General features: G+C 47.6%; 1 protein-coding gene across 5 annotated transcripts in view; it reads left to right on the top strand.

The window, feature by feature from the left end:
* The window catches only part of CCDC12 (coiled-coil domain containing 12), a 56,297-nt gene that overhangs the window by 3,679 nt on the left and 30,846 nt on the right, over positions 1-21,772 (top strand). For 3 of the 5 annotated variants that reach the window (XM_078350691.1, XM_078350690.1, XM_017964867.4), the window contains exon 2: positions 6,751-6,881. The exons of the other annotated variants lie outside the window; for them this stretch is intronic. In XM_078350691.1, the coding sequence (XP_078206817.1) occupies positions 6,879-6,881 (3 nt within the window). In that variant the 5' untranslated portion in view covers positions 6,751-6,878. The remainder of the gene's footprint in view (positions 1-6,750; positions 6,882-21,772) is intronic. 5 annotated transcript variants of the gene reach the window in all.

Raw genomic sequence — 21,772 nt, 5'->3', positions numbered from 1 at the left:
TTTCACATTCCCAGCAGCAGTGTGCAAGGCTTCCGGTTTTCACATTCCCAGCAGCAGTGTGCAAGGCTTCAGGTTTTCACATTCCCAGCAGCAGTGTGCAAGGCTTCCGGTTTTCACATTCCCAGCAGCAGTGTGCAAGGCTTCCGGTTTTCACATTCCCAGCAGCAGTGTGCAAGGCCTCTGGTTTTCACATTCCCAACAGCAGTGTGCAAGGCTTCCAGTTTTTCCACATCCTCCCCAACACTTGTTATTTTCTTAAAAAAAAAAAATTAGTCAGGGGTCTCACTGTGTTGCTCCAGGCTGGTCTTGAACCCCTGGGTTCAAGTGATCCTCCTGCCATGGACTCCCAAAGTGCTAGGATTACAGGTGTGAGCCACCAAAGTCCAGCCATCTTCTTTTTTGGTTTTTGTTTTTAATTATAGCTGTTCTAATGGGTGCAAAGTGGTATCCCATTGTGGTATTGATTTGCATTTCCCTAATGAGTGATGTTGAACATCCTTTCCTATGCTTCTTTGCCATTTGTATATATATTTTCTTTGAATAAGTATCCAGGTTCCCTTTGCCCGTATTTTTATTGGGTTCTTGTTCTTGTTATTGAGTCGTCATTGCATTGTTCATATATTCTGGATATTAAATCATTATTAGAGATGAGATTAGTGCTATTTTTTCCCATTTTCTGGATTATCTTTTCACTCTCTTAGTAGTGTCTTTTTTTTTTTTAAATTAATTTTTTTGTAGAGATGAGGTCTCACTGTGTTTCCCAGGCTGGTCTCAAACTCCTGGCCTCAAGCACTTCTGCCTCTTTGACCTCCCAAAGTGTTGGGATTACAGGTGTGAACTACCGCACCTGGTGGGCAGTGTCATTTGATGCACAAAAATTTTAACATTTTGATGAAGTTCAATTTATCTGTTTTTGAGTTTGTTGCATATACTTTTGGTGTCATATTTATCCCTACAGTTCTTGAGTGATTTATTTAATAAGGTAAATGCCTGGGGACAAGACAGTTAGGAGTCTAAACTTTGAGTTGATTTTCTAACCTGTGGGCCTTTTTGCCAGACCTTTGAAGTGGAGAGTCTGGGGAGGAAGTGTGACTGCCTGCCGTGGCCAGATAAGACCTCCTGAGTCTGCTCCCTCAGAGGTGAAGTGGCTCCACATTTTTAGTTCAGACTTCTGATGTGACAACAGACTCCTGGATTGAGCACCTTCTCTGCCTGCACCTGCCAGTGGAGAGCGCCTGTTTGCCCCGTTGGGATGGCAACTTGCTGGTTTCCTAGCACTCAGTGGCATGGTGCTTCACTGAGTTCTTACTGTGTGCATGGTTTTGCTGGAGGCCTTAGGAATTTCAGGCCTGGAGTTTTATCTTTATCTTTCTTCCTCACGGTTTTATCTTTCTTCCTTACTCTCACCAGCCTATAAACTCATAATTTAGTGATGTTCTGACAAATCAGAGTCCTGAGATTGTGGCAGATGGAGAGACGCAAGATTAGGGGTTGCAGTGTTTTCATATATTATTCTGCATAAAGCTTTCTTGTAGTCATGCAGCTGTAGTTTTACAAAGACTTCCTGGTCAGCCCACCTGATGCCACTTATTAGTGAGGGGAGGTAGGCAAGAGGCTGAGGAGCTGGGATGTTCAAGGCCGCGGAAGGGAAGTAATGTCTCCTGGATTCCAGCCCATCCAAGACCGCCTGGGGGAAGGGGATTCTGTAGAGGAACAGCACCGCCTGAAGCAGCATCTTGTAGATCAGCCACTTCAGTTGACAGGTGGAAGGACAGTTTTGCTGGGATTCATTTTCTGGGAAAGCCAGGCAGATTCTGGGGAAGCTTCTTGGGAAGACAGCATGGAACTTGAGCTGAGCCATGGAGGATGGAGAAGTGAGAGAAGGGCATTGAGATAGCTGGTAAGGAGAGTGTTCCTGGGGAGCATTTCAGAGGTGAGAACATTCAGGTGTATAGAGGTGAGAGTGGAGGTGCTCCAGGGAGTTTGACAGCAAGCACTTGGCAGTGACTGGGGCAGAGGTACAGTCTGAAAGTGCTGAACTGGAGTACTCTGGTAGCCAAGTTTTGCAAGAGCCAGGATTTCCAGCAGGGATGGTAGCCAGCCTGGGCACACTTTGCTGTATTGTATTTGAACCTCATTTCCTGATGCTCATCCAGAAGTTCCAGGCTGGGTGAGTAGGTGAACAGTTCAAGGCTGTGTAGATGAAGTTCTGTGGCATCTCTTCACAGTGCTGTTCAGCAGGGCAGTGTGAGGCCACAGTCCTCTTTTGACCCTTTTCTTCCTCAGCAGCCAAATGGAGGCTCTCTAAAGGTGATTAACTTGGCACAAACATCTGCCCCTTGGCTGTCAGCTTTCCTGAGCGTTTGCCCTGAATTGGGTTGTCTCTTGCTGCTCTGAGAAAGGGAGACTGGCTGGCTGGCTGGCTGACCAGCCCTTGGGGCTGAGGTCTGACTGTCAGGTTGCAGGTTCCAGGCAACTAGCAATTCATGGTCATCACCTGGCTCTAGAGGTGAGAGAAGCAGCATTGTGCATTAGAACTTTGTGTAGTGATAAGTGTTCCGTAATCTGCACTGTCTAGTACTGTAGCCATGGGCCGCCTGTGGCTTTTCAAACCCTTCAAATGTGGCTGCTGGCCAGGCACAGTGGCTCATGCCTGTTATTCAGTGTCCAATCTTTTGGCTTTCCTGGGCCACATTGGAAGAAGAATTGTCTTGGGCCACACATAATATATACTAACACTAATGCTAGCTGATGAGCTCAAAAAACAAAAAACTCATAGTGTTTTAAGAAAGTGTACGAATTTGTGTTGGGCTGCATTTGAAGTGGTCCTGGGCTGTGGGTTGGACAAGCTTGCTATAATCCCAGCATTTTGGGAGGTGGAGGCAAGGGGAATCACTTGAGTCTAGGAGTTTGAGGCCAGCCTGGGCAACATGACAAGTCCCCATCTCCACAAAAAATACAAAAAATTAACCTGGAGTGGTGTTGCACGCCTATATTTCCAGCTACTTGGGAGACTGAGGTGGGAGGGTCGCTTCAGCCCTGGTCAGGGTGGAGGTTGCAGTGAGCTGAGATCACGTCACTGCACGCCACCTGGGTGACAGTGTGAGACTCTGTCTCAAAAAAAAAGAAATGTGGCTACTGTGACATTTAATTTTAGTCAGTTTACATTTAAACAACCACATGTGACTCCTAATTACCTAATGGACAGTGCATCTCTGGAGGACTTGCTCCCTTCAACCTGACTTACAAGAAACCATGTCTCGGTAGGGCGCAGTGGTTCATGCCTGTAATCCTAGCACTTTGAGAGACCGAGGTGGGCAGATTACTTGAGGTCAGGAGTTTGATACCAGCCTGGCCAACTTGTCGAAACCCCATCTCTACTAAAAATACAAAAAATTAGCTGGGTGTGGTGGTGGGCACCTGCAGTGCCACCTACTCAGGAGGCTGAGGCAGAAGATTCGCTTGAACCCAGGAGATGGAGGTTGCAGTGAGCTGAGATTGCACCACTGCACTCCAGCCTGGGTGATGAGAGTGAAACTCCGTCTCAAAAAATAAAAATAAAAAAGAAAGAAAGAAACCATGTCTCTACCTGAGCTCCAGTTGTTGAGAGCTAAGGGCTAGGAGGAAACCCAGATGACCATCAGATCAGCCTTGGGAGCCCAAAGCTGGGCAGCGGGCTTGGAAGTTGGCCATCTTCATGGCTGGTATCTCTAGCAGATGCCGATTTTGGACCTTCTGTTGTATGTACCCTGCGGAGTTAAGTGCTGGTGATTCAGAGTGGTATAGTTGTGATTTACACACTCAAGAAAGGGGCAGTGCAGGCCAGGCACGGTGGTGACTTATTCTTGTAATCCCAGCACTTTGGGAGGCCAAGGTGGGCAGATTGCTTGAGCTCAGGAGTTCAGCACCAGCCTGGGCAACATAACAAGACCTTGTCTTTATTAAAAATAAACAAAAGTAGCTGGGTGTGGTGGCTCGAACCTGTAGTCCCAGCTATTCGGGAGGCTGAGGTGGGAGGATTAAAAAACAAATAAAGAAATGCACAGTGCAGAGATTGGGAGCAATGCCAAGGTAGATGTCATGCACTAGTACTTTCTGACTTAGGGGTACTAGGGAGGGTCCCTGGCCAGGTTGGGGGAGGGTAAAAGAGGGAACCAGAGGGAGGGGCTGGCAAGTCTTGCTGGAGGAACAGAGGGACTGGGTGAGAGCCTAGTGTGCTGGGTGAGAAGTCAGACTTGTCCATGTCCTGATCATGCCTCAGGAAGTTGCCTCTATCCCCATTCCACGTGCCACATCCCCAGGCCCAGCAGCCTGGTTGCAAAGTCAGCCAAGGCGATCGATCACTGTCTCCTGTGTTGACAGCCTTTGGCAGGTTGGCAGTTGTAACATTTGTGTGGCAATTGTGTCAGAATCATGTTCCTTCCCTGAAGCAGGACTTTGAAGCAGGGTATTGGTTCATCCCTGTCTGATAGACCAGGAAACCCTGGGTTGAAAGAATGTCTCTTGATCATGCTTTGAGTTGTTGCAGACCCTAGATTGTCCCTTAGGCTCTGGCCTTCTATCCCTCTACACCCCTCACCCCCAGGTGTTTGAGAACAAGTATCCTTGGGAAGGAGCCTCCACCCATCACACATGTAAACTGCAACCAGGCTGCCAGGTGGAGGCCGAGTGGTGGAGTGGAGAGAATAGGCTTTGGAGACAGATCTGATTTAAAACTCTGCTCCTTTAATCACATCTGTGGAACTCAAGTCTGGAAAAATCTGAGCCTCTCTTGAGATGAGCCTCTCTCTCAGAAGCTCGAGCAAGATACTGCTTCTGAACTCATCAGTAGCTAGGAGAACAGAGAAAGATGCTGTGACGTGTCTAGCTCAAGATCTTGTACACAGACCTTTTATAAACGTGAATGGCTGTCCTTTCTTCCTTACCCTGTTGTAAGTGGGGCATCCAGGTGGTCCTCCAGTCCTCTCCACTGGGTGACAGTGGGTGGAACTGGCCCTGGTTCCAGTGAAAGCAAAGAGGTCCTTTTTCTGCACCCTAGCTTTACTCATCCTAGCCCTAATGTTTTGAAGGTAGAGTTTTAGCACAAAATGTTAGATTAAGAAGAAAATGGATTTGCAGAGCCACAGCCAAGGTGGAGTGTGAGTGCCTTTTCTTCCTAAGGACCAACCTTTTCTGCCTAAGCTCTCAGACTCCAAGGTTGTGGAGGCAGTGAGAGGGAGAATCTCCTGTGTGGGAGAGTTGGGGTTCCCAACACACACCCATGATGAGCCAGCGTTTCCTTCTGAGGGCCTCAACATGTTCTTGTATGAAATGATGGTGTTGGATGAATCAGAGTTTCTCAGACCTACCTGTTCGTCAGGTTGTCTTGAGAGACAATTTTTAATCCTTTTCTGTGGCCCTATCTCAGACTTATTGTGGTCCTGGTATACAGCCTAGAAATTCATGCATTCTTAAAGTTCCTCAGGTGATTCTGATACATTTTTCTGGACATCTCTGATAGACTGAGGCTAGACCTCAGTCTAAGGGTGAGGAGGAACCATTGGAGGCCTGAGCAAAGCAGACATGCCCTGCCCTGCCCTGCCCTTGGCTGACTGCATGGAGGTAGGAGGCAGCTGCAGGAGCCCAGGTGTGAGGCAGTCCACACAGACAGGGTTCCCGAGATGGTGAAGTACAGGGAGAGTGGCTTTGAAGGGGAAAGCAAGAATCTGGCTTTGGCCACTTGAAGCCAGAGATGACTGTTAGACATGGAAATGAAGAGAGACATAAGCAGGTGTCTGGACTGGAAACAGGTACAGGAGGTCAAGCCTTGGGGCTAGACGAGGCCCTCTGGTGACAGAGCTTAGACCACTAAGAGGAGGGACTGGGAGGTCAGTCTCTGCCCTGAGGCTTGCCCTGCAGGTATTTAGCTGGAGTTGGGAGAATCCAAGGAAACTTAGTTGGGTGGAGTTGGGTGGAGGCAGCAGGGCTGAGAGAAGCCAGGTGAAGACGGGATGGGTTTTGGCAAGACAAGGTCATAGGCGAGCTTGGTCCAGCTGTGTCAGGGGGGTGTGTGGGAGGGGAAGGTGCCGGTGGAGTCCAGGCCAGCTGGGTTGAGGTACAGCATGCTAGCCACAGTCTCCCTGTGATTTGAGCCTCCTTTCCACTGTTTGAAAGCCTCACTGGACCCCAACCGGGACACCCATCCTGCCTCTCAGGAGGGTAGCGCCAGGCTGAGGCAGTGCCCTTGTAGCCTGGCTCTCTGAACACACCTGGAGTTTGGATGCTGACAGCCTTCTTGCTAGTGCCCAGGTCTTCAGATTGCCATTCTAGCCCCTTTTTTTCCTCTCTCTGCCCTCCACCCCCGCCCTGTTGTCCAGGCTAGGGTACAGTGCTCAAGCGATTCTCCTGCCTCAGCCACCTGAGTAGCTGGGATTATAGGTGCGTGCCACCATGCCCGACTGATTTTTGCATTTTTAGTAGAGATGGGGTTTTACCATGTTGCCAGGCTGGTCTCAAACTCCTGGCCTCAAGTGGTCTCCCTGCTTTGGCCTCCCAAAGTGTTGGGATTACAGGCGTGAGCCACTGCTCCCAGCCTTCCCCGGCCCCCCTTTTTTTTTCAACCTGGGAGCATAGGTTCAAGTTGCTCTAAATGTATACTCCCCCGGCACCATTCCTTTCTGTCCCTGAACATAGGCTCTGAGGGCTACACTGCAGCTCCTGTAGTATGACCACTGTTTCTGAGTCAGGCTGTTTCTCTCCTGCTCTGGACAGGTTGCTTTGTCCACCTGGCTCTGCCACCCTGCACACCTTGAGATGTGTCGATAAGTCTCTTCACATCCTCCTTCAGCTGGAAGATGGCCACAGTAACTCCTGCCTCCCAAGATAAGGGTTAAGATGAGATGGTATGTGCAGAAGGGAGCTGAGAGGTGGGAAGTGTGATGTGTGGATTTATTCTTTCTCCTGCACTCTTATTTTACCCCTGGCGAGGGCCCCTTGAACTTGCACCTGAGACAGCACAAATGCGGAGAGGTAAGGGACCTTACATAGTCACGCAGGGCCAATCCCTGGTCCTCTGAAGATGGGTCCCAGGGAGCCTACTGCCTCCTGGCTGAGTTTGGGGGTGCTCTTCTTCTGGGGCAGAATTGGTGTTACCCCTACCCCTTGGAGCTGTGCAGGGAGGTGCTCTGCAGTGAGCTACGGGGAAGAGAATGGGACCTCTGTTCAGCTTGGTCTGAGATGCTGGGTAGAAGCACCTGGCCTGGGCGAAGGGCGAGCCTCTCTCTGAATTTCCCTTGGAGGACAGGGATTCCATCGAGGCAAATGGGTGGCTATTCGGGATCCTTCACAGTGTTGCTCACCTGTGGTGGCAGGAGCACCCTCCATGTAGCAGAAGAGGCACTAGACAGCCACAAGACAAGCTTCCTCTTTCTTGCTCTGTGGCATACTTGTTCCGCCACAGTCTCCCGTTTGGTTGACTTCTGTGGTACTACAAGGTGTAGCCGGTGCTCCCCCGGCTTCCCAGATAGGGTGCAGGGAATTGGAAAGCAAAGGAATCTTGAAATTCAGACTAGTTTTTAATCTTTCTGTTAGCTTTTGCAACAGAAGAATTTGTATGGCCTTGATGGTGAATCCCTGTTTTTTCCTTCTGCCTCCAGGAACCAGCAGGGTGTGAATGGGGTGTTCCCTCTCATTGTCCAAGTAGCTGTCTTTTGGGTGTGCTTGGGAGTCCTTAGTCTTCTCTTTGGAGGACTTTTTCCTTACGGTCCTCTTGACTGAGTTAGTTTCCTCTAGATTTTAATGATTTTATTTTTGGTTTCTAAACGGGCTTAAATTTTTAATGATTCCATAGTGGCATAAAAAATTCTTTTAATTAAGCATGCCAACTATACAGAGAGAAAAGTACACAGATCAGCTCAGTGATTTTCATAAGATGAACAGGCCCATGTCATTAGTCACTCAGATCAAAAAATGTGGTGCCTCACGCCTGTAATCCCAGCACTTTGGGAGGTCGACCTGGGTGGGTTGAAAGGTCAGGAGTTGGAGATCTGCCTGGCCAATATGGTGAAATCCCGTCTCTACTTAAAAAAAAAAACAGAAACAAAAAACTCCAGCCGGACGTGGTGGCGGGTGCCTATAGTCCCAGCTACTTGAGAGGCTGAGGCAGGAGAATTGCTTGAACCCGGGAGGTGGAGGTTGCAGTGAGCCGAGATTGCGCCATTGCACTCCAGCCTGGTCGACAGAGCAAGACTCCGTTTCAAACAACAACAAAAAAAGTGATAACATCCCAGAATCCCCTCCCAAGTGCTCACTCTCCAAGTGAACCACTCTGGACTTCTAACACAAGAAGTTGCCTTCCTTCCTTTTGAACCTTACATAAATATAATGAAACAGTCCGTAATTTTCTGTATCTAGCCTTTTTCATTCATCATGTTAGTTGTTAGGTGTGGAATGAGTGCATTCTTATTTCTGTATAGTATTCCATTGTTTGAATAGACCATATTTTATCCATTCTCTGGATTTTCAGGCTGGAATGATTGTGGATTGTGCTGCTACTCCCAGTCTTGTACATGTCTTGGTGAACATATCTACACATCTGTTGGCTCTAGGCCTAAGAGTGGAATTGCTAGGCCATAGGCTATATATAGGACAGATACTGTCAAACACTTTCACAAAATGGCTCTACCATTTTGTACTCTAACCAGCACTGTATGGAGGTTCGTTCCTCTCTAATACTTGGTGTGGTTAGTCTTTTTTCATGTTAGCTGTGCTGCTGAAGGTATAATGGTATCTTTTTGTGGTTTAAATTTGAATTTCCTACCTAATGATGTTGCGTATCTTTTCATTTTTATGCGAAGTGTCTGTTCCTGTCTTTTGCCTCTTCTTCTTTTTATTTAGTTCCCTGTTTTTCCTGTTGATTTCTAGGAATTCCTTATGTGTCCTTTGTTCTGTGTATGTGTTGTGACTGTTTATTCTCCCTGACTTGGCTTTGACATTTCAGGCTTTTACAATTTAATTATTATTATTTTTTTTGAGATGGAGTTTTGCTCTTGTCGCCCAGTCTGGAGTGCGGTGGCACAATCTTAGCTCACTGCAACCTCCACTTCCCATGTTCAAGCGATTCTTTTGCCTCAGCCTCCCGAGTAGCTGGGATTACAGTTGCCCGCTACCATGGCTGGCTAATTTTTGTATTTTTAGTAGAGATGGGGTTTCACCATGTTGGCCAGGCTGGTCTTGAACTTCTGACCTCAGGTGATCCACCCACCTCGGCCTCCCAAAGTGCTAGAATTACAAGTGTGAGACCATACCTGGCCCAAAATTGAATTATTTGGTGAACAGAAGTTCTTAATTTTAATGTGGTTTAATTTATCACTTTTTTTCCTAATACTTTTTGTGGCCTGTTTAAGGACATAGTTGCCTACATCTAGGTCTAGATGATATTCTTTTACGTTATAATCTAGAAGTTTTTTTGTTTTACTTCATTTTTTCTTCTTGCTGGATTCACAGAACAATCTTGTTTTACTTTACCCTGTAGACCTCTAACCAATCTGTAATTTCCTTTTGTATGGTGTGAGTAGGGGTCAAGATTCTTTTTCTCCCCATGTGGATATCAGTGACTTGGTATTATTTGATATTTGACATTTGTGTTTTAGAAGACCCTGCTGTGACTTAATTGGCATGCATTGTTCATGATAATGCCGTTAACCTTCCATAACATCTTGATAATAATTGTAGTTGTAGATATAATAGTAGCAGCTGTTAAAATATATATATATTTTCATGCTTCTAAGGCCCAGTTCAGGCCACCTCTTCAGTAGACAGGCAGCTCCTTGTGGCCAGAGACAACTCTTAAGCTTGTTTTAACAAGATATTCAGACGTTTCCTAGGTGCCCCATGGCACTGTGCTGGATATGCTGCGTCCTGTGACTCTGAGCCCCTTAGGCTTTGTGCCCTAGAGAAAAGACTTAACACAGACTCCCAGGGAAGGCAAGGACTTGCTGAGCCAGGCCCTCCAGTGCTGCCCTCCTGACCTGCCAGCCACACTGTCCATACTCTGGACTTACTGGGATTGACCCAAGGATGTTCTGACTAGAAGTGTACGTTACCTCAGATAGTTGCTTCAGAGTCAGTTATTTCAAACTTGGGCTGTATGTTTTAAATGGTTTTTGACTCTTTCATTGACCCTACAGACATTGGGACAAGCATGTGATTCTGTAGTACTAAGAACTGTAATACAGAAATGAAATGCAATTCGTGTTTTTGTTTCTGGAGACGATGTCTCATGTTTCATCTTGGGATACTGAGGAAGATTTTCTCTAACCCATCCCATATACCTCCCTGCATACCTCCAGCCCATGTCCAGCACCTATTCACATGCATACACAGCAGTGTACTCTCCACACCCCGCCCCCTGCCTACAATGCATCGCACCTCCTCACACTCCCTTAATGTCACGGCACCACTACACAGCCCAGGCCCTGCCCCACACACTTCCCCTGACAATAGGACCTCCTATCCCCACACTCACCTGTTCCCGTACATCTCCAACCCCCAACAACACCCGTCCACATGCCCCCAACGCACACCTACAAACCCCAATCCCCTTACACCAATACATATCTCATACATACCCCAAAACACACATAAGCACTACCTTCATACCTCCATACCCCCACTTTGCCTTCCCCTACACGTATACCCTAAGCAGCTGAGAGGGACTTGGTGTTTTTAAGCCAGGTGTTCAGAGATCTGGGGGATCCCATGGTGAGCTTGATATGGCCCAGTCATGCCTGGCCCTCCTCCTTCCTTCAGAGCTTCCCCTTAATCCTGAGGCCCTGGCTTCTCCCTGGTTTTGTTTTGGAGGGAAGCAACAGCTTGTACTCTTGAAAGAATTCCAAGAGGAAAAACAGTTGCTGTGGTAACGGGGCCCTGTGGCAGTGACATTCACACTCCTGGGCTGTTTTGATTCAGGGCTCTAAAGAGCTGCTCTATCTAGAGAAAATGTGAGTGGTTGGAGCAGAAAACATTTGTCCTTTCAAGGATGGCCCCCCTCCCATTGTTTTCATAGCAGGGCACCACTAGATTTCTGGCAGGGTAATTTGAATCCTGAGGAAAAAGCACCTCTGTTTGACATCTTTGACATCGACTAGTGAAAGCAGGACTTTCCTGCCCTGGGCCCAGGAGTCGATGACTCAGGCAGCTTCCTTCTGTGTAGGAAGTGAGATTGAATGCTGGGCTGTTTCTGGGGTGAGGAGTCAGTTTTCACACCTGGCTGTTATAACTGTTACTGTTGAGGCCTCCCACAGAGCTTGGGTGGGAGATGAGGTCAGTGAGGCTGGCCTTTCCCTCAAGCACAGTCAGGCTGGGGCCCCGTAGGGAGGCTGACTCATGTACCCCCATTTATAATACTGTACACTTTCATCCATGGAGGAGGGGCGTAGAAGAGCTGTCAGTGTCTTGGAGAGAGGGCTTGGGCGGGGTGGGGGATGACACTTGTATGCCTGTTGCATGGAGGAGAGAGCTGAACCCAATGTCCATATACATACTCTGCTTTATCTCATTGGTTGGCTTATGAGTAGCGTTCCCACTTGGGCTTTGTGGCCTAGGCTATATAACTCACAAGACAGAGCCTGACCTGGTAAAGGTGCTGAGTAAACACTTGAGGGATTGCGTGGAGGGCCTGGAGAGGTGATAGCTGTTTACAGGTGGGAATGAGGAGGAGGGATTGATTGATGGAGTCTTGCTCTGTTGCCAGGCTGGAGATAGCTCACTGCAACCTGATGGACAGGAACAGAGCAGGCAGGCATGGAGGTGGTCTGAATTTAGGAAGACCATCTGTAGAAGGTCCTTCTTCCTCGCCACCTCACTGTTCCCCAACACTGGCTAGCTTTTCCTGACTTGGACTCATACTCTTTGCATGCATGTAGGGTCTGTCCTTCTCACCTGTGGTAGCTTGAGGGCAAGGGCTGGGCTGGGCTTTCCTCTGGGTGACACTGATGGCCGCTCTGGATGAACTGAGGGAAGGAGCAAGGCATGAATGTGGGGATCTATTGTGTGACCCCTATGTCAGGGGATGAGAGGTCCTCACCCCAAAGACACAGGTAAGAGTCTCAGGCTCCACCATCCTCATCACTGTGGTTGGCAGCTACTGACTGAGGAGGTACTCTTTGTCAGCCACAGTGTGGGGCTGTCACAACACATGTGTACCCTCACATAATGCCATTTTGCAGTTGAAGAAACTGTAGCTTGAGAAGCTAAACTGGCCCAGGGTACCACAGCACACAGTTGTCAGAGCTGGGTATCAACTCCTCTTGTGGTTCTGCTTTCTTAACCTTTCCATATGCTGAGCATGTGGCTTTTTAAAAACACTTTGCTGCCCAAGAAAGTGTGTGTAGGTGAGGATGATAAGACCTTGTGAAGCAGTATTTCCCCCCACAAATAAATGTGCCAGTTCTGACTTGTTTAAATTTGGTTTTAATTAGGATTTTTATCACTTGTAGATCACACCAGGGAAGAGACAGCTGTCTTAACTTTACTTCTCAGATAGTGACACTCCGAGAGGCAGCTGATGAGAGGTTAAAATAGCTTCTAATCTCTTAGGAGCTTCAGCATATTTTGTTGCTGTGTAAACCTCTGACTTGCCAGGAAATTGACTTGTAAAGCATTTTGCTTTTCATACTGGGGTGCCTGATGCTGGTGTCTGGTATATTTCATACTCAGCTGTGTTGGGATGGAGGGAATGGAGAGATGGCCCAAGGGCCTTGGCTTACATCAGTGACTGGCCTTTGTGGTGGTCAGGAGAGTTGGGGAGGATGCTGGGACCCAGCTCATAGAACACTTAACGTCTCGAGTCTCGGGTTCTCCCTGGGGATTGGATGAACAATAGAATGTAACACAACTTTGAGTCTTATAAAGTGTTTGTGCGCTTGTTGCAGGACCAAACCGAGGGCTGGGCTGCCTATTCCTTCATCCCAATATCAAGATGCAGATGAACTGGGAGAGAAGGGAGTTTTTTTTGTTTCTGCAACTGGTTACAGGGAGAAGGCCTGGAAATTATCACCAGACCAACTCAAAATTGCAAAGTTTTCCAGAGCTTATATACCTTCGGAGCTATATGTCTATCTATAAGTGCACATTCATCTAAAGACATACATGATTAACTACTTCTAGTCTATAACTAAGATCTAAGTCCTGAAGACCTTCCTCTGGAGCCTCAGTAAGTTTACTTAATATAACTGGGTCCAGGTGCTGGGGTGATTACCCTTATCTCATCTCCTGCTAAATCATGGAGATTTGGGGAGTTCCTTCAGACCTCCAATAAACTTGTTTGTGGAGTCCTGGGGAGTTTCTTCAGACCTCCAATAAAGCTTACTTAATTCTAAACAGGTCTTGTTACGAATTCGTTCCTTATCTTGTCATGCTCAGGAAAGGCCTAGGCAAAACTCTTGGTGGGCTTTTGTGTAAGGGCACTGGTTCTGTCAGCTTTTTTTTTTCTTTTTTTTAGACACAGTCTTGCTCTGTTGCCCAGGCTGGAGTACAGTGGCGCAGTGTCAGCTCACTGTAATCTCAGCTCACTGCAACCTCTGCCACCTGGGTTTAAGTGATTCTCCTGCCTCAGCCTCCTGAGAAGGTGGGATTATAGGCGCTCGCCACCACGCCTGGCTAATTTTTTGTATTTTTAGTAGAGACAGGGTTTCACCATGTTGGCCAAGGCTGGTCTTGAACCCCTGACTTCAGGTGATTCACCCACCTCAGCCTCCTAAAGTGCTGGGATTACAGGCATGAGCCACTGCACCTGGCCAGCTTTTAATATTTAACCTAGCTACTCAGTCAGTACTGCAACAGTTTTAATGGAGGCCTGCTAGCGAGGCCTACCACACACTTCATTTTTAGGTTATTGTTATAAATGGCCATATGTAGCCAAGGCACCTATTTGCAAACAACAGAAATTCGTTCTGATTTTAGGAAAAAGAAAACAAAGTGCTTGTTGTTTTAAAAATCAAGCCATTCACAGCTTATCAGGAGTAAAAGAAAAAAATTATTAAAAAGAAAAAAGGAGAGCCAGCCTTAGTGGTACATAGCCTGAAAAGCCCAGTAGTTCATAAGAAAATGGAAAATGGCTTGATGAGGAAATTACTACTGCCTTCCAGTACGACACTACAGTTTACTCTTGTCCCTGCACCCTGGACTCAATCTTGAATCAATCTTATTGCAGCTCCCCCAGAAGAGAAGTCTGTGCCACCCCAGCCCCACCTTCCTGCAGGCCACAGCTCGCCATTTGGAGTCTCTTGTGGCTATATTGGATCAGCAGGGCCAGAGGATCTTCCTGCTGCAAGGCAGGCTGGGAAAGTGAGTGGGGCACTTTTGCTTTCTGTAGTGAGGGGCAGGCTCTTCCTCTCCAAGACTCAAGGTGGAGCGTTCCTAAGTGAAGGGAGGAGCTCGGGCTCTGGGCAGTCCATAGAATAACTTGGGAACGTGGTGCAGTGGACATACCAGTCTACTTGAGGTTCAGAGACCCAAGGTCCGGTCCTGGCTTCTGCCCTTCTCTTGCTTTACACTTCATCTGGATCTCTTGTGGCCTTCTGGGGATATTTACGTTGTATGAATGATTTTTATTTTGGGTCAGGGAGGGAGTCGGTGACAGCGACTCTTTAGCCCAGGCTGGAGTGCAGTGGTGGAATCTCAGCTCACTGCAGCCTTGACCTCCTGGGCTCAGATGATTCTCCCACCTCAGCCCCCCAAGTAGCTGGGACTTCAGGTGCACACTACCATTCCCGGCTTTGTGGTTTTTGTGGTAGAGACAGGGTTTCACTATGTTTCCCGGGCTGGCCTCGAACTCCTGGGCTCAAGGGATCTTCCTGCCTCAACCTCCAAAAGTGTTGGGATTATAGGCATGAGTCACTGAGCCAGTCCCCCCACCACCATTAATGATTTCTTTGCATTTCTTTTCATCCTGCCTGCCCTGTGACCAGAGCCTACGTTGGTGACTACAGTAGCTCTCAGGCAGCTGGGTGTGGCCTCATGCAGGCCACTTTCTCTCCTGGGTCAGCCTCTTGAAGAGGAGGCGGCATGTGGTCTCTCGCAGAGGCTCCTCAACTCAGCTATGTATTAGAGATGTGACCCAGGAGTAGTTGGGCTCTTTGAACATTCAGATTCCCAGGTCTTACCATGGAATATTCTGATTTGATGGGTGCTATTTATAACTGTTCCGTGGGCTGCTGCTAGTTTATCCTCTGTCAGCTCATATCTGAGGCCTCTGCACCCCTACCAGTTTGTAATTTTCTTATTTTTCTCATTTGGTTTAAGAACAGATGTGATCACACTTCTCTGGCTATTAGGCAGAAAGCACACCTAAGCCTTGGGACTGTTTATTTGAAAGAATTTTGAAAGCCTGATGCAATCAGAAAGCCTCTGTGTAAATGTAGACCTATCTTTTATTAGCCATGAGCCTTTGGTTAAGTTTCTTAGTTGTCCTGAACCTGGTCATTTGTATGCAGTGATAATACCTGATCCCAGGGTAGTTGTGGGGCCAGAGGCCCTCGTGTGCACAAGTGTGAAGTGTGAGTAGATGAGCAAGCAACACATGGCACCATGCAGCTGGAAGGGACTGTCCCTTCAGACAGACTCAGAGACAGCTGCTCTTCTACTGTCCTTGAAGTGAGAAGGTGACTTTCCTAACCCACATCTAGCTTGTTTTTTTCTGGGGCCCTTTTGCTTTCTGGCCTTTGCTAGATGCTCTTTATAAATAATACTGTAATCATATTGTTGCCACCTCTCTACCTGTCCTCCAGCTTTTCATTACTTATGAGATAAAGTCTGTAGCCCATCAGGCAGGCCCATCCCACTTCCCCAGTGCCCTTGGATATCACCACTCTTTCTGCTTGGACACAGGGCTCAGTGTCTCCACACCCGCTCCTTCTAGTGACCCCAGCATTCCCCTGCCTGCCCACTCAACCTGCATCTTCCCTCTTCTCTCCCTGGACAGCTTGCTCACCTGGCCCTCCAGGTGTTCTCAGATCCCACCTTCTCTCATTCCCAGTGGGACTTAGACTTTGGACGCACTGTAGGGTGGTTAACCGTTCACTGTCTGCTTCCCCCTTCCCTGCCCCTGACCTCCCTGAGGGCAGCCATCTTGCTTTAGTCACCCTTTTGTTTGCCAGATGACAAGACTGGGAGACACTCTGTAAATATTAAAATGAAGAAGCAACAAGGCAGGCACATGGATTTGGGAGTTGGATGGGCTGAGATTTTCCTCAGAGGAAAACAGACTTGCCCATATTTAAAAGTATGCAGACTGTGGTGATGATATCAGCAAGAACTTCACTGGGTGACTGTGAAGTTGGTTAAGTTTCTACAATCTGCAGTTCAGGCATGGACTAGGGGGTGCTCTGACAGCCATCAACATTGGAAAACTGGGCATTTTAGTTGGTCACAGGCTTTGAATAAACCGGTGGCGTGACATGGATACAGGAACCCTGATGTCCCAGCTGTGGTGCTGGCTGTTGGTTGGTTGGGAAATACCTATTCTTTTTTTTTTGAGGTGGAGTTTTGTTCTTTTGCCCAGGCTGGAGTGCAGCCGTGATCTCGGCTCACTGCAAGCTCTGCCTTGCGGTTTCAAGGGATTCTCCTGCCTCAGCCTCCTGAGTAGCTGGGATTACAGGTGCCCACCATCACACCTGGCTAATTTTCGTATTTTTATTAGAGATGGGGTTTCACCATTTTGGGTAGGCTGGTATTGAACTCCTGACCTTGTGATCCACCTGCCTCTGCCTCCCAAAGTGCTGGGATTACAGATGTGAGCCACTGTACCAGGTGGAAATACCTTTTCTTTTAATAAATTGTAGCTCTTATTCCCTTGAGCCACGCCATTTTAAGAACAAATCTACCCACTTGAAAAGTCACATAGATGCTATTGAGGTTGGTGCATCTGGTGCCAGGCAAGAGTGAAGACCATTGGCAGCTATCAGGAAAACTGTTTTAGGGGACCCAGAATTGACATAAACAGGACCATGGGACTAGGGTGTGTAAAGGGTGTCATTGACGGGCCACCCACTGAGGTTTTCAGGCCCTTGCTTGCTGTCTCTGTTGGATCCAGCGAAAGTGAACACATAGTGGTTGAGGATGCTCCTCCTCCCTCCTGGGCTCAGCCTCAAGATCCTATCTACCAGCCAGAGTTGGTGAGAAGGGCCACCTTCTTTTGCTGTACAGTCCTGGCAGATCTGGAGATGGTCGGGTAGCAGCCGTATGTTTTCGGGACCAGAGAGTCTGGGTGGTGGTTCCAGTCCCCAGAGCTGACCAGGTGAACCTCCTGTGCCTGACTCCTCTGGTTGTCTGCTCTGAGGCAATGGCAATGGGGATGGGGTTTCTGGGTTCCACACAAAGCTGTCTCCCACCAGGGGAGGGGTCTTCTCAGCTGCATTGACCTTATCATTTGCCTTTGTGATTTGCTCACTGCTGCTCCCACTGAACTTAGCATGGTGAGGAAGTCCTAGTTGTTGTGAGTTCTGCTTTGTGGTGGAGGAGGCTTTTCTACCCTCCAAGAAAACGGAAGTGATGGGGTAGGGTGAGAGGGTGGGGAGGGGACTGCATTGCTCACCGTCAGTTTTTTAACTGCCATTTTTAGCCCCCGATAATGGAGATGTATGTACTGATTTAAGAGGGCTTTGTCGCAGTTGGCTGCTACGTTTGCTACAGTGGTTAGAGTCCCAGGCTACAGAGGGATGCTGGTGTGTGCAGGCTCAATCTGCCCTCTTCTGCACCAGCAGAGCTGGACTTTTTTGTTTTTTTTCAAGCTTGAGAAAGGTCTTTAGGCATTGGCAAGGCTGTGTCAGGCCTGAATGCCAGCCATGGTTTCCTGGTTTCCCACCGAGCCAGGTGAGGGTCAAGAGAATCTGTTTAGGGTATGAATCAAGACAGTGAGCCACAGCCAGCTAGGTTCCTCTGGTTACTTTTATTATTAAATCATTTTGACAGCCGAATTAAGGAAGATGGAAAAAATACGACCCACAGTTGAGTGTGAATCCGTGAAGTCTTTGGCCGTTTGCATGTATGGTGTTGCCATGGTTGCAATCATGAGTATGTAGTATAGGACTCTTCCCCCAGCATTCTTGTGTGTATATGTTGCATGGTGCTGCCTGCACTATTTCAATGCCTCCTCTGGCCCATCTCATGAATGACTGGCCTGCATTACTGCACCCTACAGATGCTGGGCTCACTACATAGTACCAGGTCTCCCTATTATGAGAAACACAGCTCTAAACACCTCTAGATGTATAGCTCTTTATTTCCTTGTTTTTGGTCAAGAAATGACCCATATCTGGGACTCTTGATAGGTTTGATCATATCTCTCTGATATGACACCAGGAAGAGTTGTCAACTCTGTAATGTGATGTGGAGGAGCCCTAGACACCCTTGAAACCATTTGCATGTGAAAGGTAGGGACAGGAGTGGGACAAGAGCAAAGGGCAGAGGTTCTAGTGGGAATCAGCCTACACTTGAAGCCTGCCCTGCTGTTTGGGCGACCTCTAGCTGTGTGACTCTGAATGGATTACTTAATTGCACTAGGCTTCCATTTTTCTCATCTGTGGAAGGAGAAGGGAGCGCTGACTTAGATTTTTATAGTGATTAATTATTGATTATATTCGATAATATCAGTACTACTGTTTAATTAATGGAAGAATCAGTTGCCTGGCATACTGTTACTATCAAAGAAAGACAGCGTTGTTGTGAGACGTGCAGAACAGAGATGAATGGCATTTGGGTTCAGCCCTGCCCAGAGCTCACCTTCTAATGGAAAATCTTTCAATTTTATGCCACCTAGTTAAAACCACATTCCCAAGAAGTGGACAGGGTTGAGATTTTTGTCCTCATTTTGCAGGAGAGAAGCAGAGGTGCAGATAATTGTTGGAAAGGAGGGTAGAACAGACAGCTAAGGCATAGACATGCAGCGTGTGTGGTGGAATGAACTACGCATGTGGCAGCAAGGAGAGCTGAGCTGGGCTTCTGTTTATGTCCCAAAACTTGAGCTCTACCTGATGGAAAGAGTATTAGGTATAACATGCACAGACCTGGTCCAGACTAAGTTCTTGCATCTGTGCACAAGGCTAGTGATAACCTAACATGTGGGTGCTGTTGGAAGGCTCAGACAACATAAGTCCTGTGACATGGGAAGTTAGCATGTGCCTCCTGTCTCCCGGGGTGGTTCTTTAGTATTGGTCCAGCTGCTGTTAGTACCAGGTGCTGTGAGCAGTGATGGACAGGCCTCTGAGAGGTTCCAGTCTAGGAAGGAAGACAGGTATCAAACAAAATCTCATGCAGGGAAATTCAGGTAAAATCATATGTCTGGGATGGTTATCATTAGAAGGCATTGAAAGAACACCTTTTTGCTAAAAGTGGTCCACACAGGGGAATGTGCTGAAACTACCCACTGAGTTTTGTGGTGGGGTCAGAATTAAGAATTCTGTGGGGAAACTTCACAGATGTATGATGCCTGTTCTTGTAGCTGGGGGGGCCTCTTGACATCCCTGAAGGAATCAGATAGGTCACTCTTAATTTGATCCTTATTAAAAAACTTGTTTTTTAAATTGTTAATTGATAAATAATAGTTATATATTTATGGTGTACAATGTGATGTTTCAATATATGTATACCTTGTAGAATGATTAAACCAAGCTAATTTAACATTTTTGTAGCGAGAATGTTTCAAATCTAGGCTCAGCAATTTTGAAATATATGTTATTGTTAACTGACCACCATGATGGGTAGTAGCTGCCTTAAACGCAGTCCTGCTGTCTAACTGGAACTTTGTATCCTTTGACCAAAATCTTCCCTTTCTTTACCTCCCCCAACCCTAGCCTCTGTAACCTCCTTTTTTTTTTTTGAGACAGAGTTTCACTCTTGTTACCCAGGCTGGAGTGCAATGGCGTGATCTCGGCTCACCGCAACCTCCGCCTCCTGGGTTCAGGCAATTCTCCTGCCTCAGCCTCCTGAGTAGCTGGGATTACAGGCACGCACCACCGTGCCCAGCTAATTTTTTGTATTTTTAGTAGAGATGGGGTTTCACCATGTTGACCAGGATGGTCTCGATCTGTTGACCTTGTGATCCACTCACCTCGGCCTCCCAAAGTGCTGGGATTACAGGTGTGAACCACTGGCCGGCCATTTCTACTGTTTTAGATTCCTCACGTAAGTGAGATAATGAAGTATTTGTCTTTCTGAGCCTGGCTTGTTTCGCTTAGCATAATATTTCCCAGATTCATCCATGTTGTTGCAAATGATAGGATTTCCAATTTTTTTTTTTTTTCAAGCTGAATAGTATTCCACTGTGTGTATGCACTAAATTTTCTTTACTCATTCATCTATTTATGGACACAGGTTATTTCCATTTGTGCCTCACTTTCAAAAATTAAAAGTTTATCATCTACAGAGACTTGGCCAAAAAAATGTAGCACTATCAGAAAAGCATAACGTGCTCCATTCACATGCTGCATATAAATGTTGTTCCATTTGAAAAATGAACTGGGCATATGGCTCATGCCTGTAATCCAGCACTTTGGGCCAAGGCAGGAGGATTACTTGAGCCCAAGAGCTTGAAACCAACCTGGGCAATACAGTTAGACCTGGTCTCTAAAAAAAAAAAAAAAAAAAAAAAATGCTGTGCATGGTGGCATGCATCTGTAGTCCTAGCTACTCCCATGCCGGAGGCTGAGGTGGGAGGGTTACTTGAGCCCAGGAATTTCAGGCTGCAGTAAGCTGTGATTGCACCACTGCATTCCAGCCTGGACAGCTGGACAACAGAGCGAGACCCTGTCTCAAAAAAAACTGCAAACGTAGATCAGTTTCTCTTCTGGTAGGCCTTCTTGTTACCCAGCATGGATCTGGGCCCTGGGTCCTGGGTTCTTGTTAAGTGCTTTCTTGGTTTTCGTGTCAGGGCAAGGGGTGGGTGAGAACAGAGGGAATATCTGATTCCCTAAGAGGGATGCAGCAAGAGCCAGGGTTCAAGTCAGGCCCATCGCTGATGGACAGCAGGACTTGGAACACTGCAAGATGTCAGCTGGCAGTTTTTCATGGTGCAGGGTCATGTGGGGCCCTGTACCACATGCTGGACCCAGATTGCCTTGTGTAATCCTCACGTGCCCCTGCTAAAGTGTCGCCAGTCCCACTTTCACAGCAGAGGAGACAGAGCCTCAGGGAGATCCCACCACTGGTAAGCAGTGTGTCCTGATGTTCCCTCACCTCCCCAGTCAGGGCTGCAGGCTGGGGCTTCTTGCATAACACAGCACCTCCTATAGGGAGGTCCCTAGAGGGAGTTTGGAGCCAGGCTTGTCTTACTAGAGGAACTGGTCCAGTCCCGCTGCATGTGAAGGAAGGGGAAGGGACTGGTCTTTGCCCTGCCCTCTGTGTGACCTTCCAAGAGGTTATTTCCTGCTGGGCCAGTGTAGGTGAAGTCTCAGGGCAGTGGGAGGGGCCCTTTGCACACTCATGGTTCTGCTTGTTCCCTCTGCTGTCTTCCCCCACCGTCCCTCTGTCCCCATTCCTACTCGTCTTTTAAGGTGACACTTCCTTTGGAAAGCCTCCCTAGATACCTCTTATGACACCTACAAAAACACTACCTTCCCTGGCTGTTGACACCTTCCCTTTTCCCCTGTGGGTCAACACCTCCTTGAGAATCTGAAGAGCTCTGGATTCCTCATCCACCAAGATTCACATTTTCATACCCGCCTGTGTTTCTGTCTGGTCATTGACCTCTGGAATCTGTGCACCCAGGATAAGAATCCCCACCCTGCTCTGTGGGCAC

The sequence above is a fragment of the Callithrix jacchus genome, chromosome 15 (genome assembly GCF_049354715.1).
Source record: "Callithrix jacchus isolate 240 chromosome 15, calJac240_pri, whole genome shotgun sequence".
Classification (NCBI taxonomy): Eukaryota; Metazoa; Chordata; class Mammalia; order Primates; family Cebidae; genus Callithrix; species Callithrix jacchus.
The sequence above is the reverse complement of the archived record's forward strand: the minus strand, read 5'-3'. Positions and strand labels throughout refer to the sequence as shown.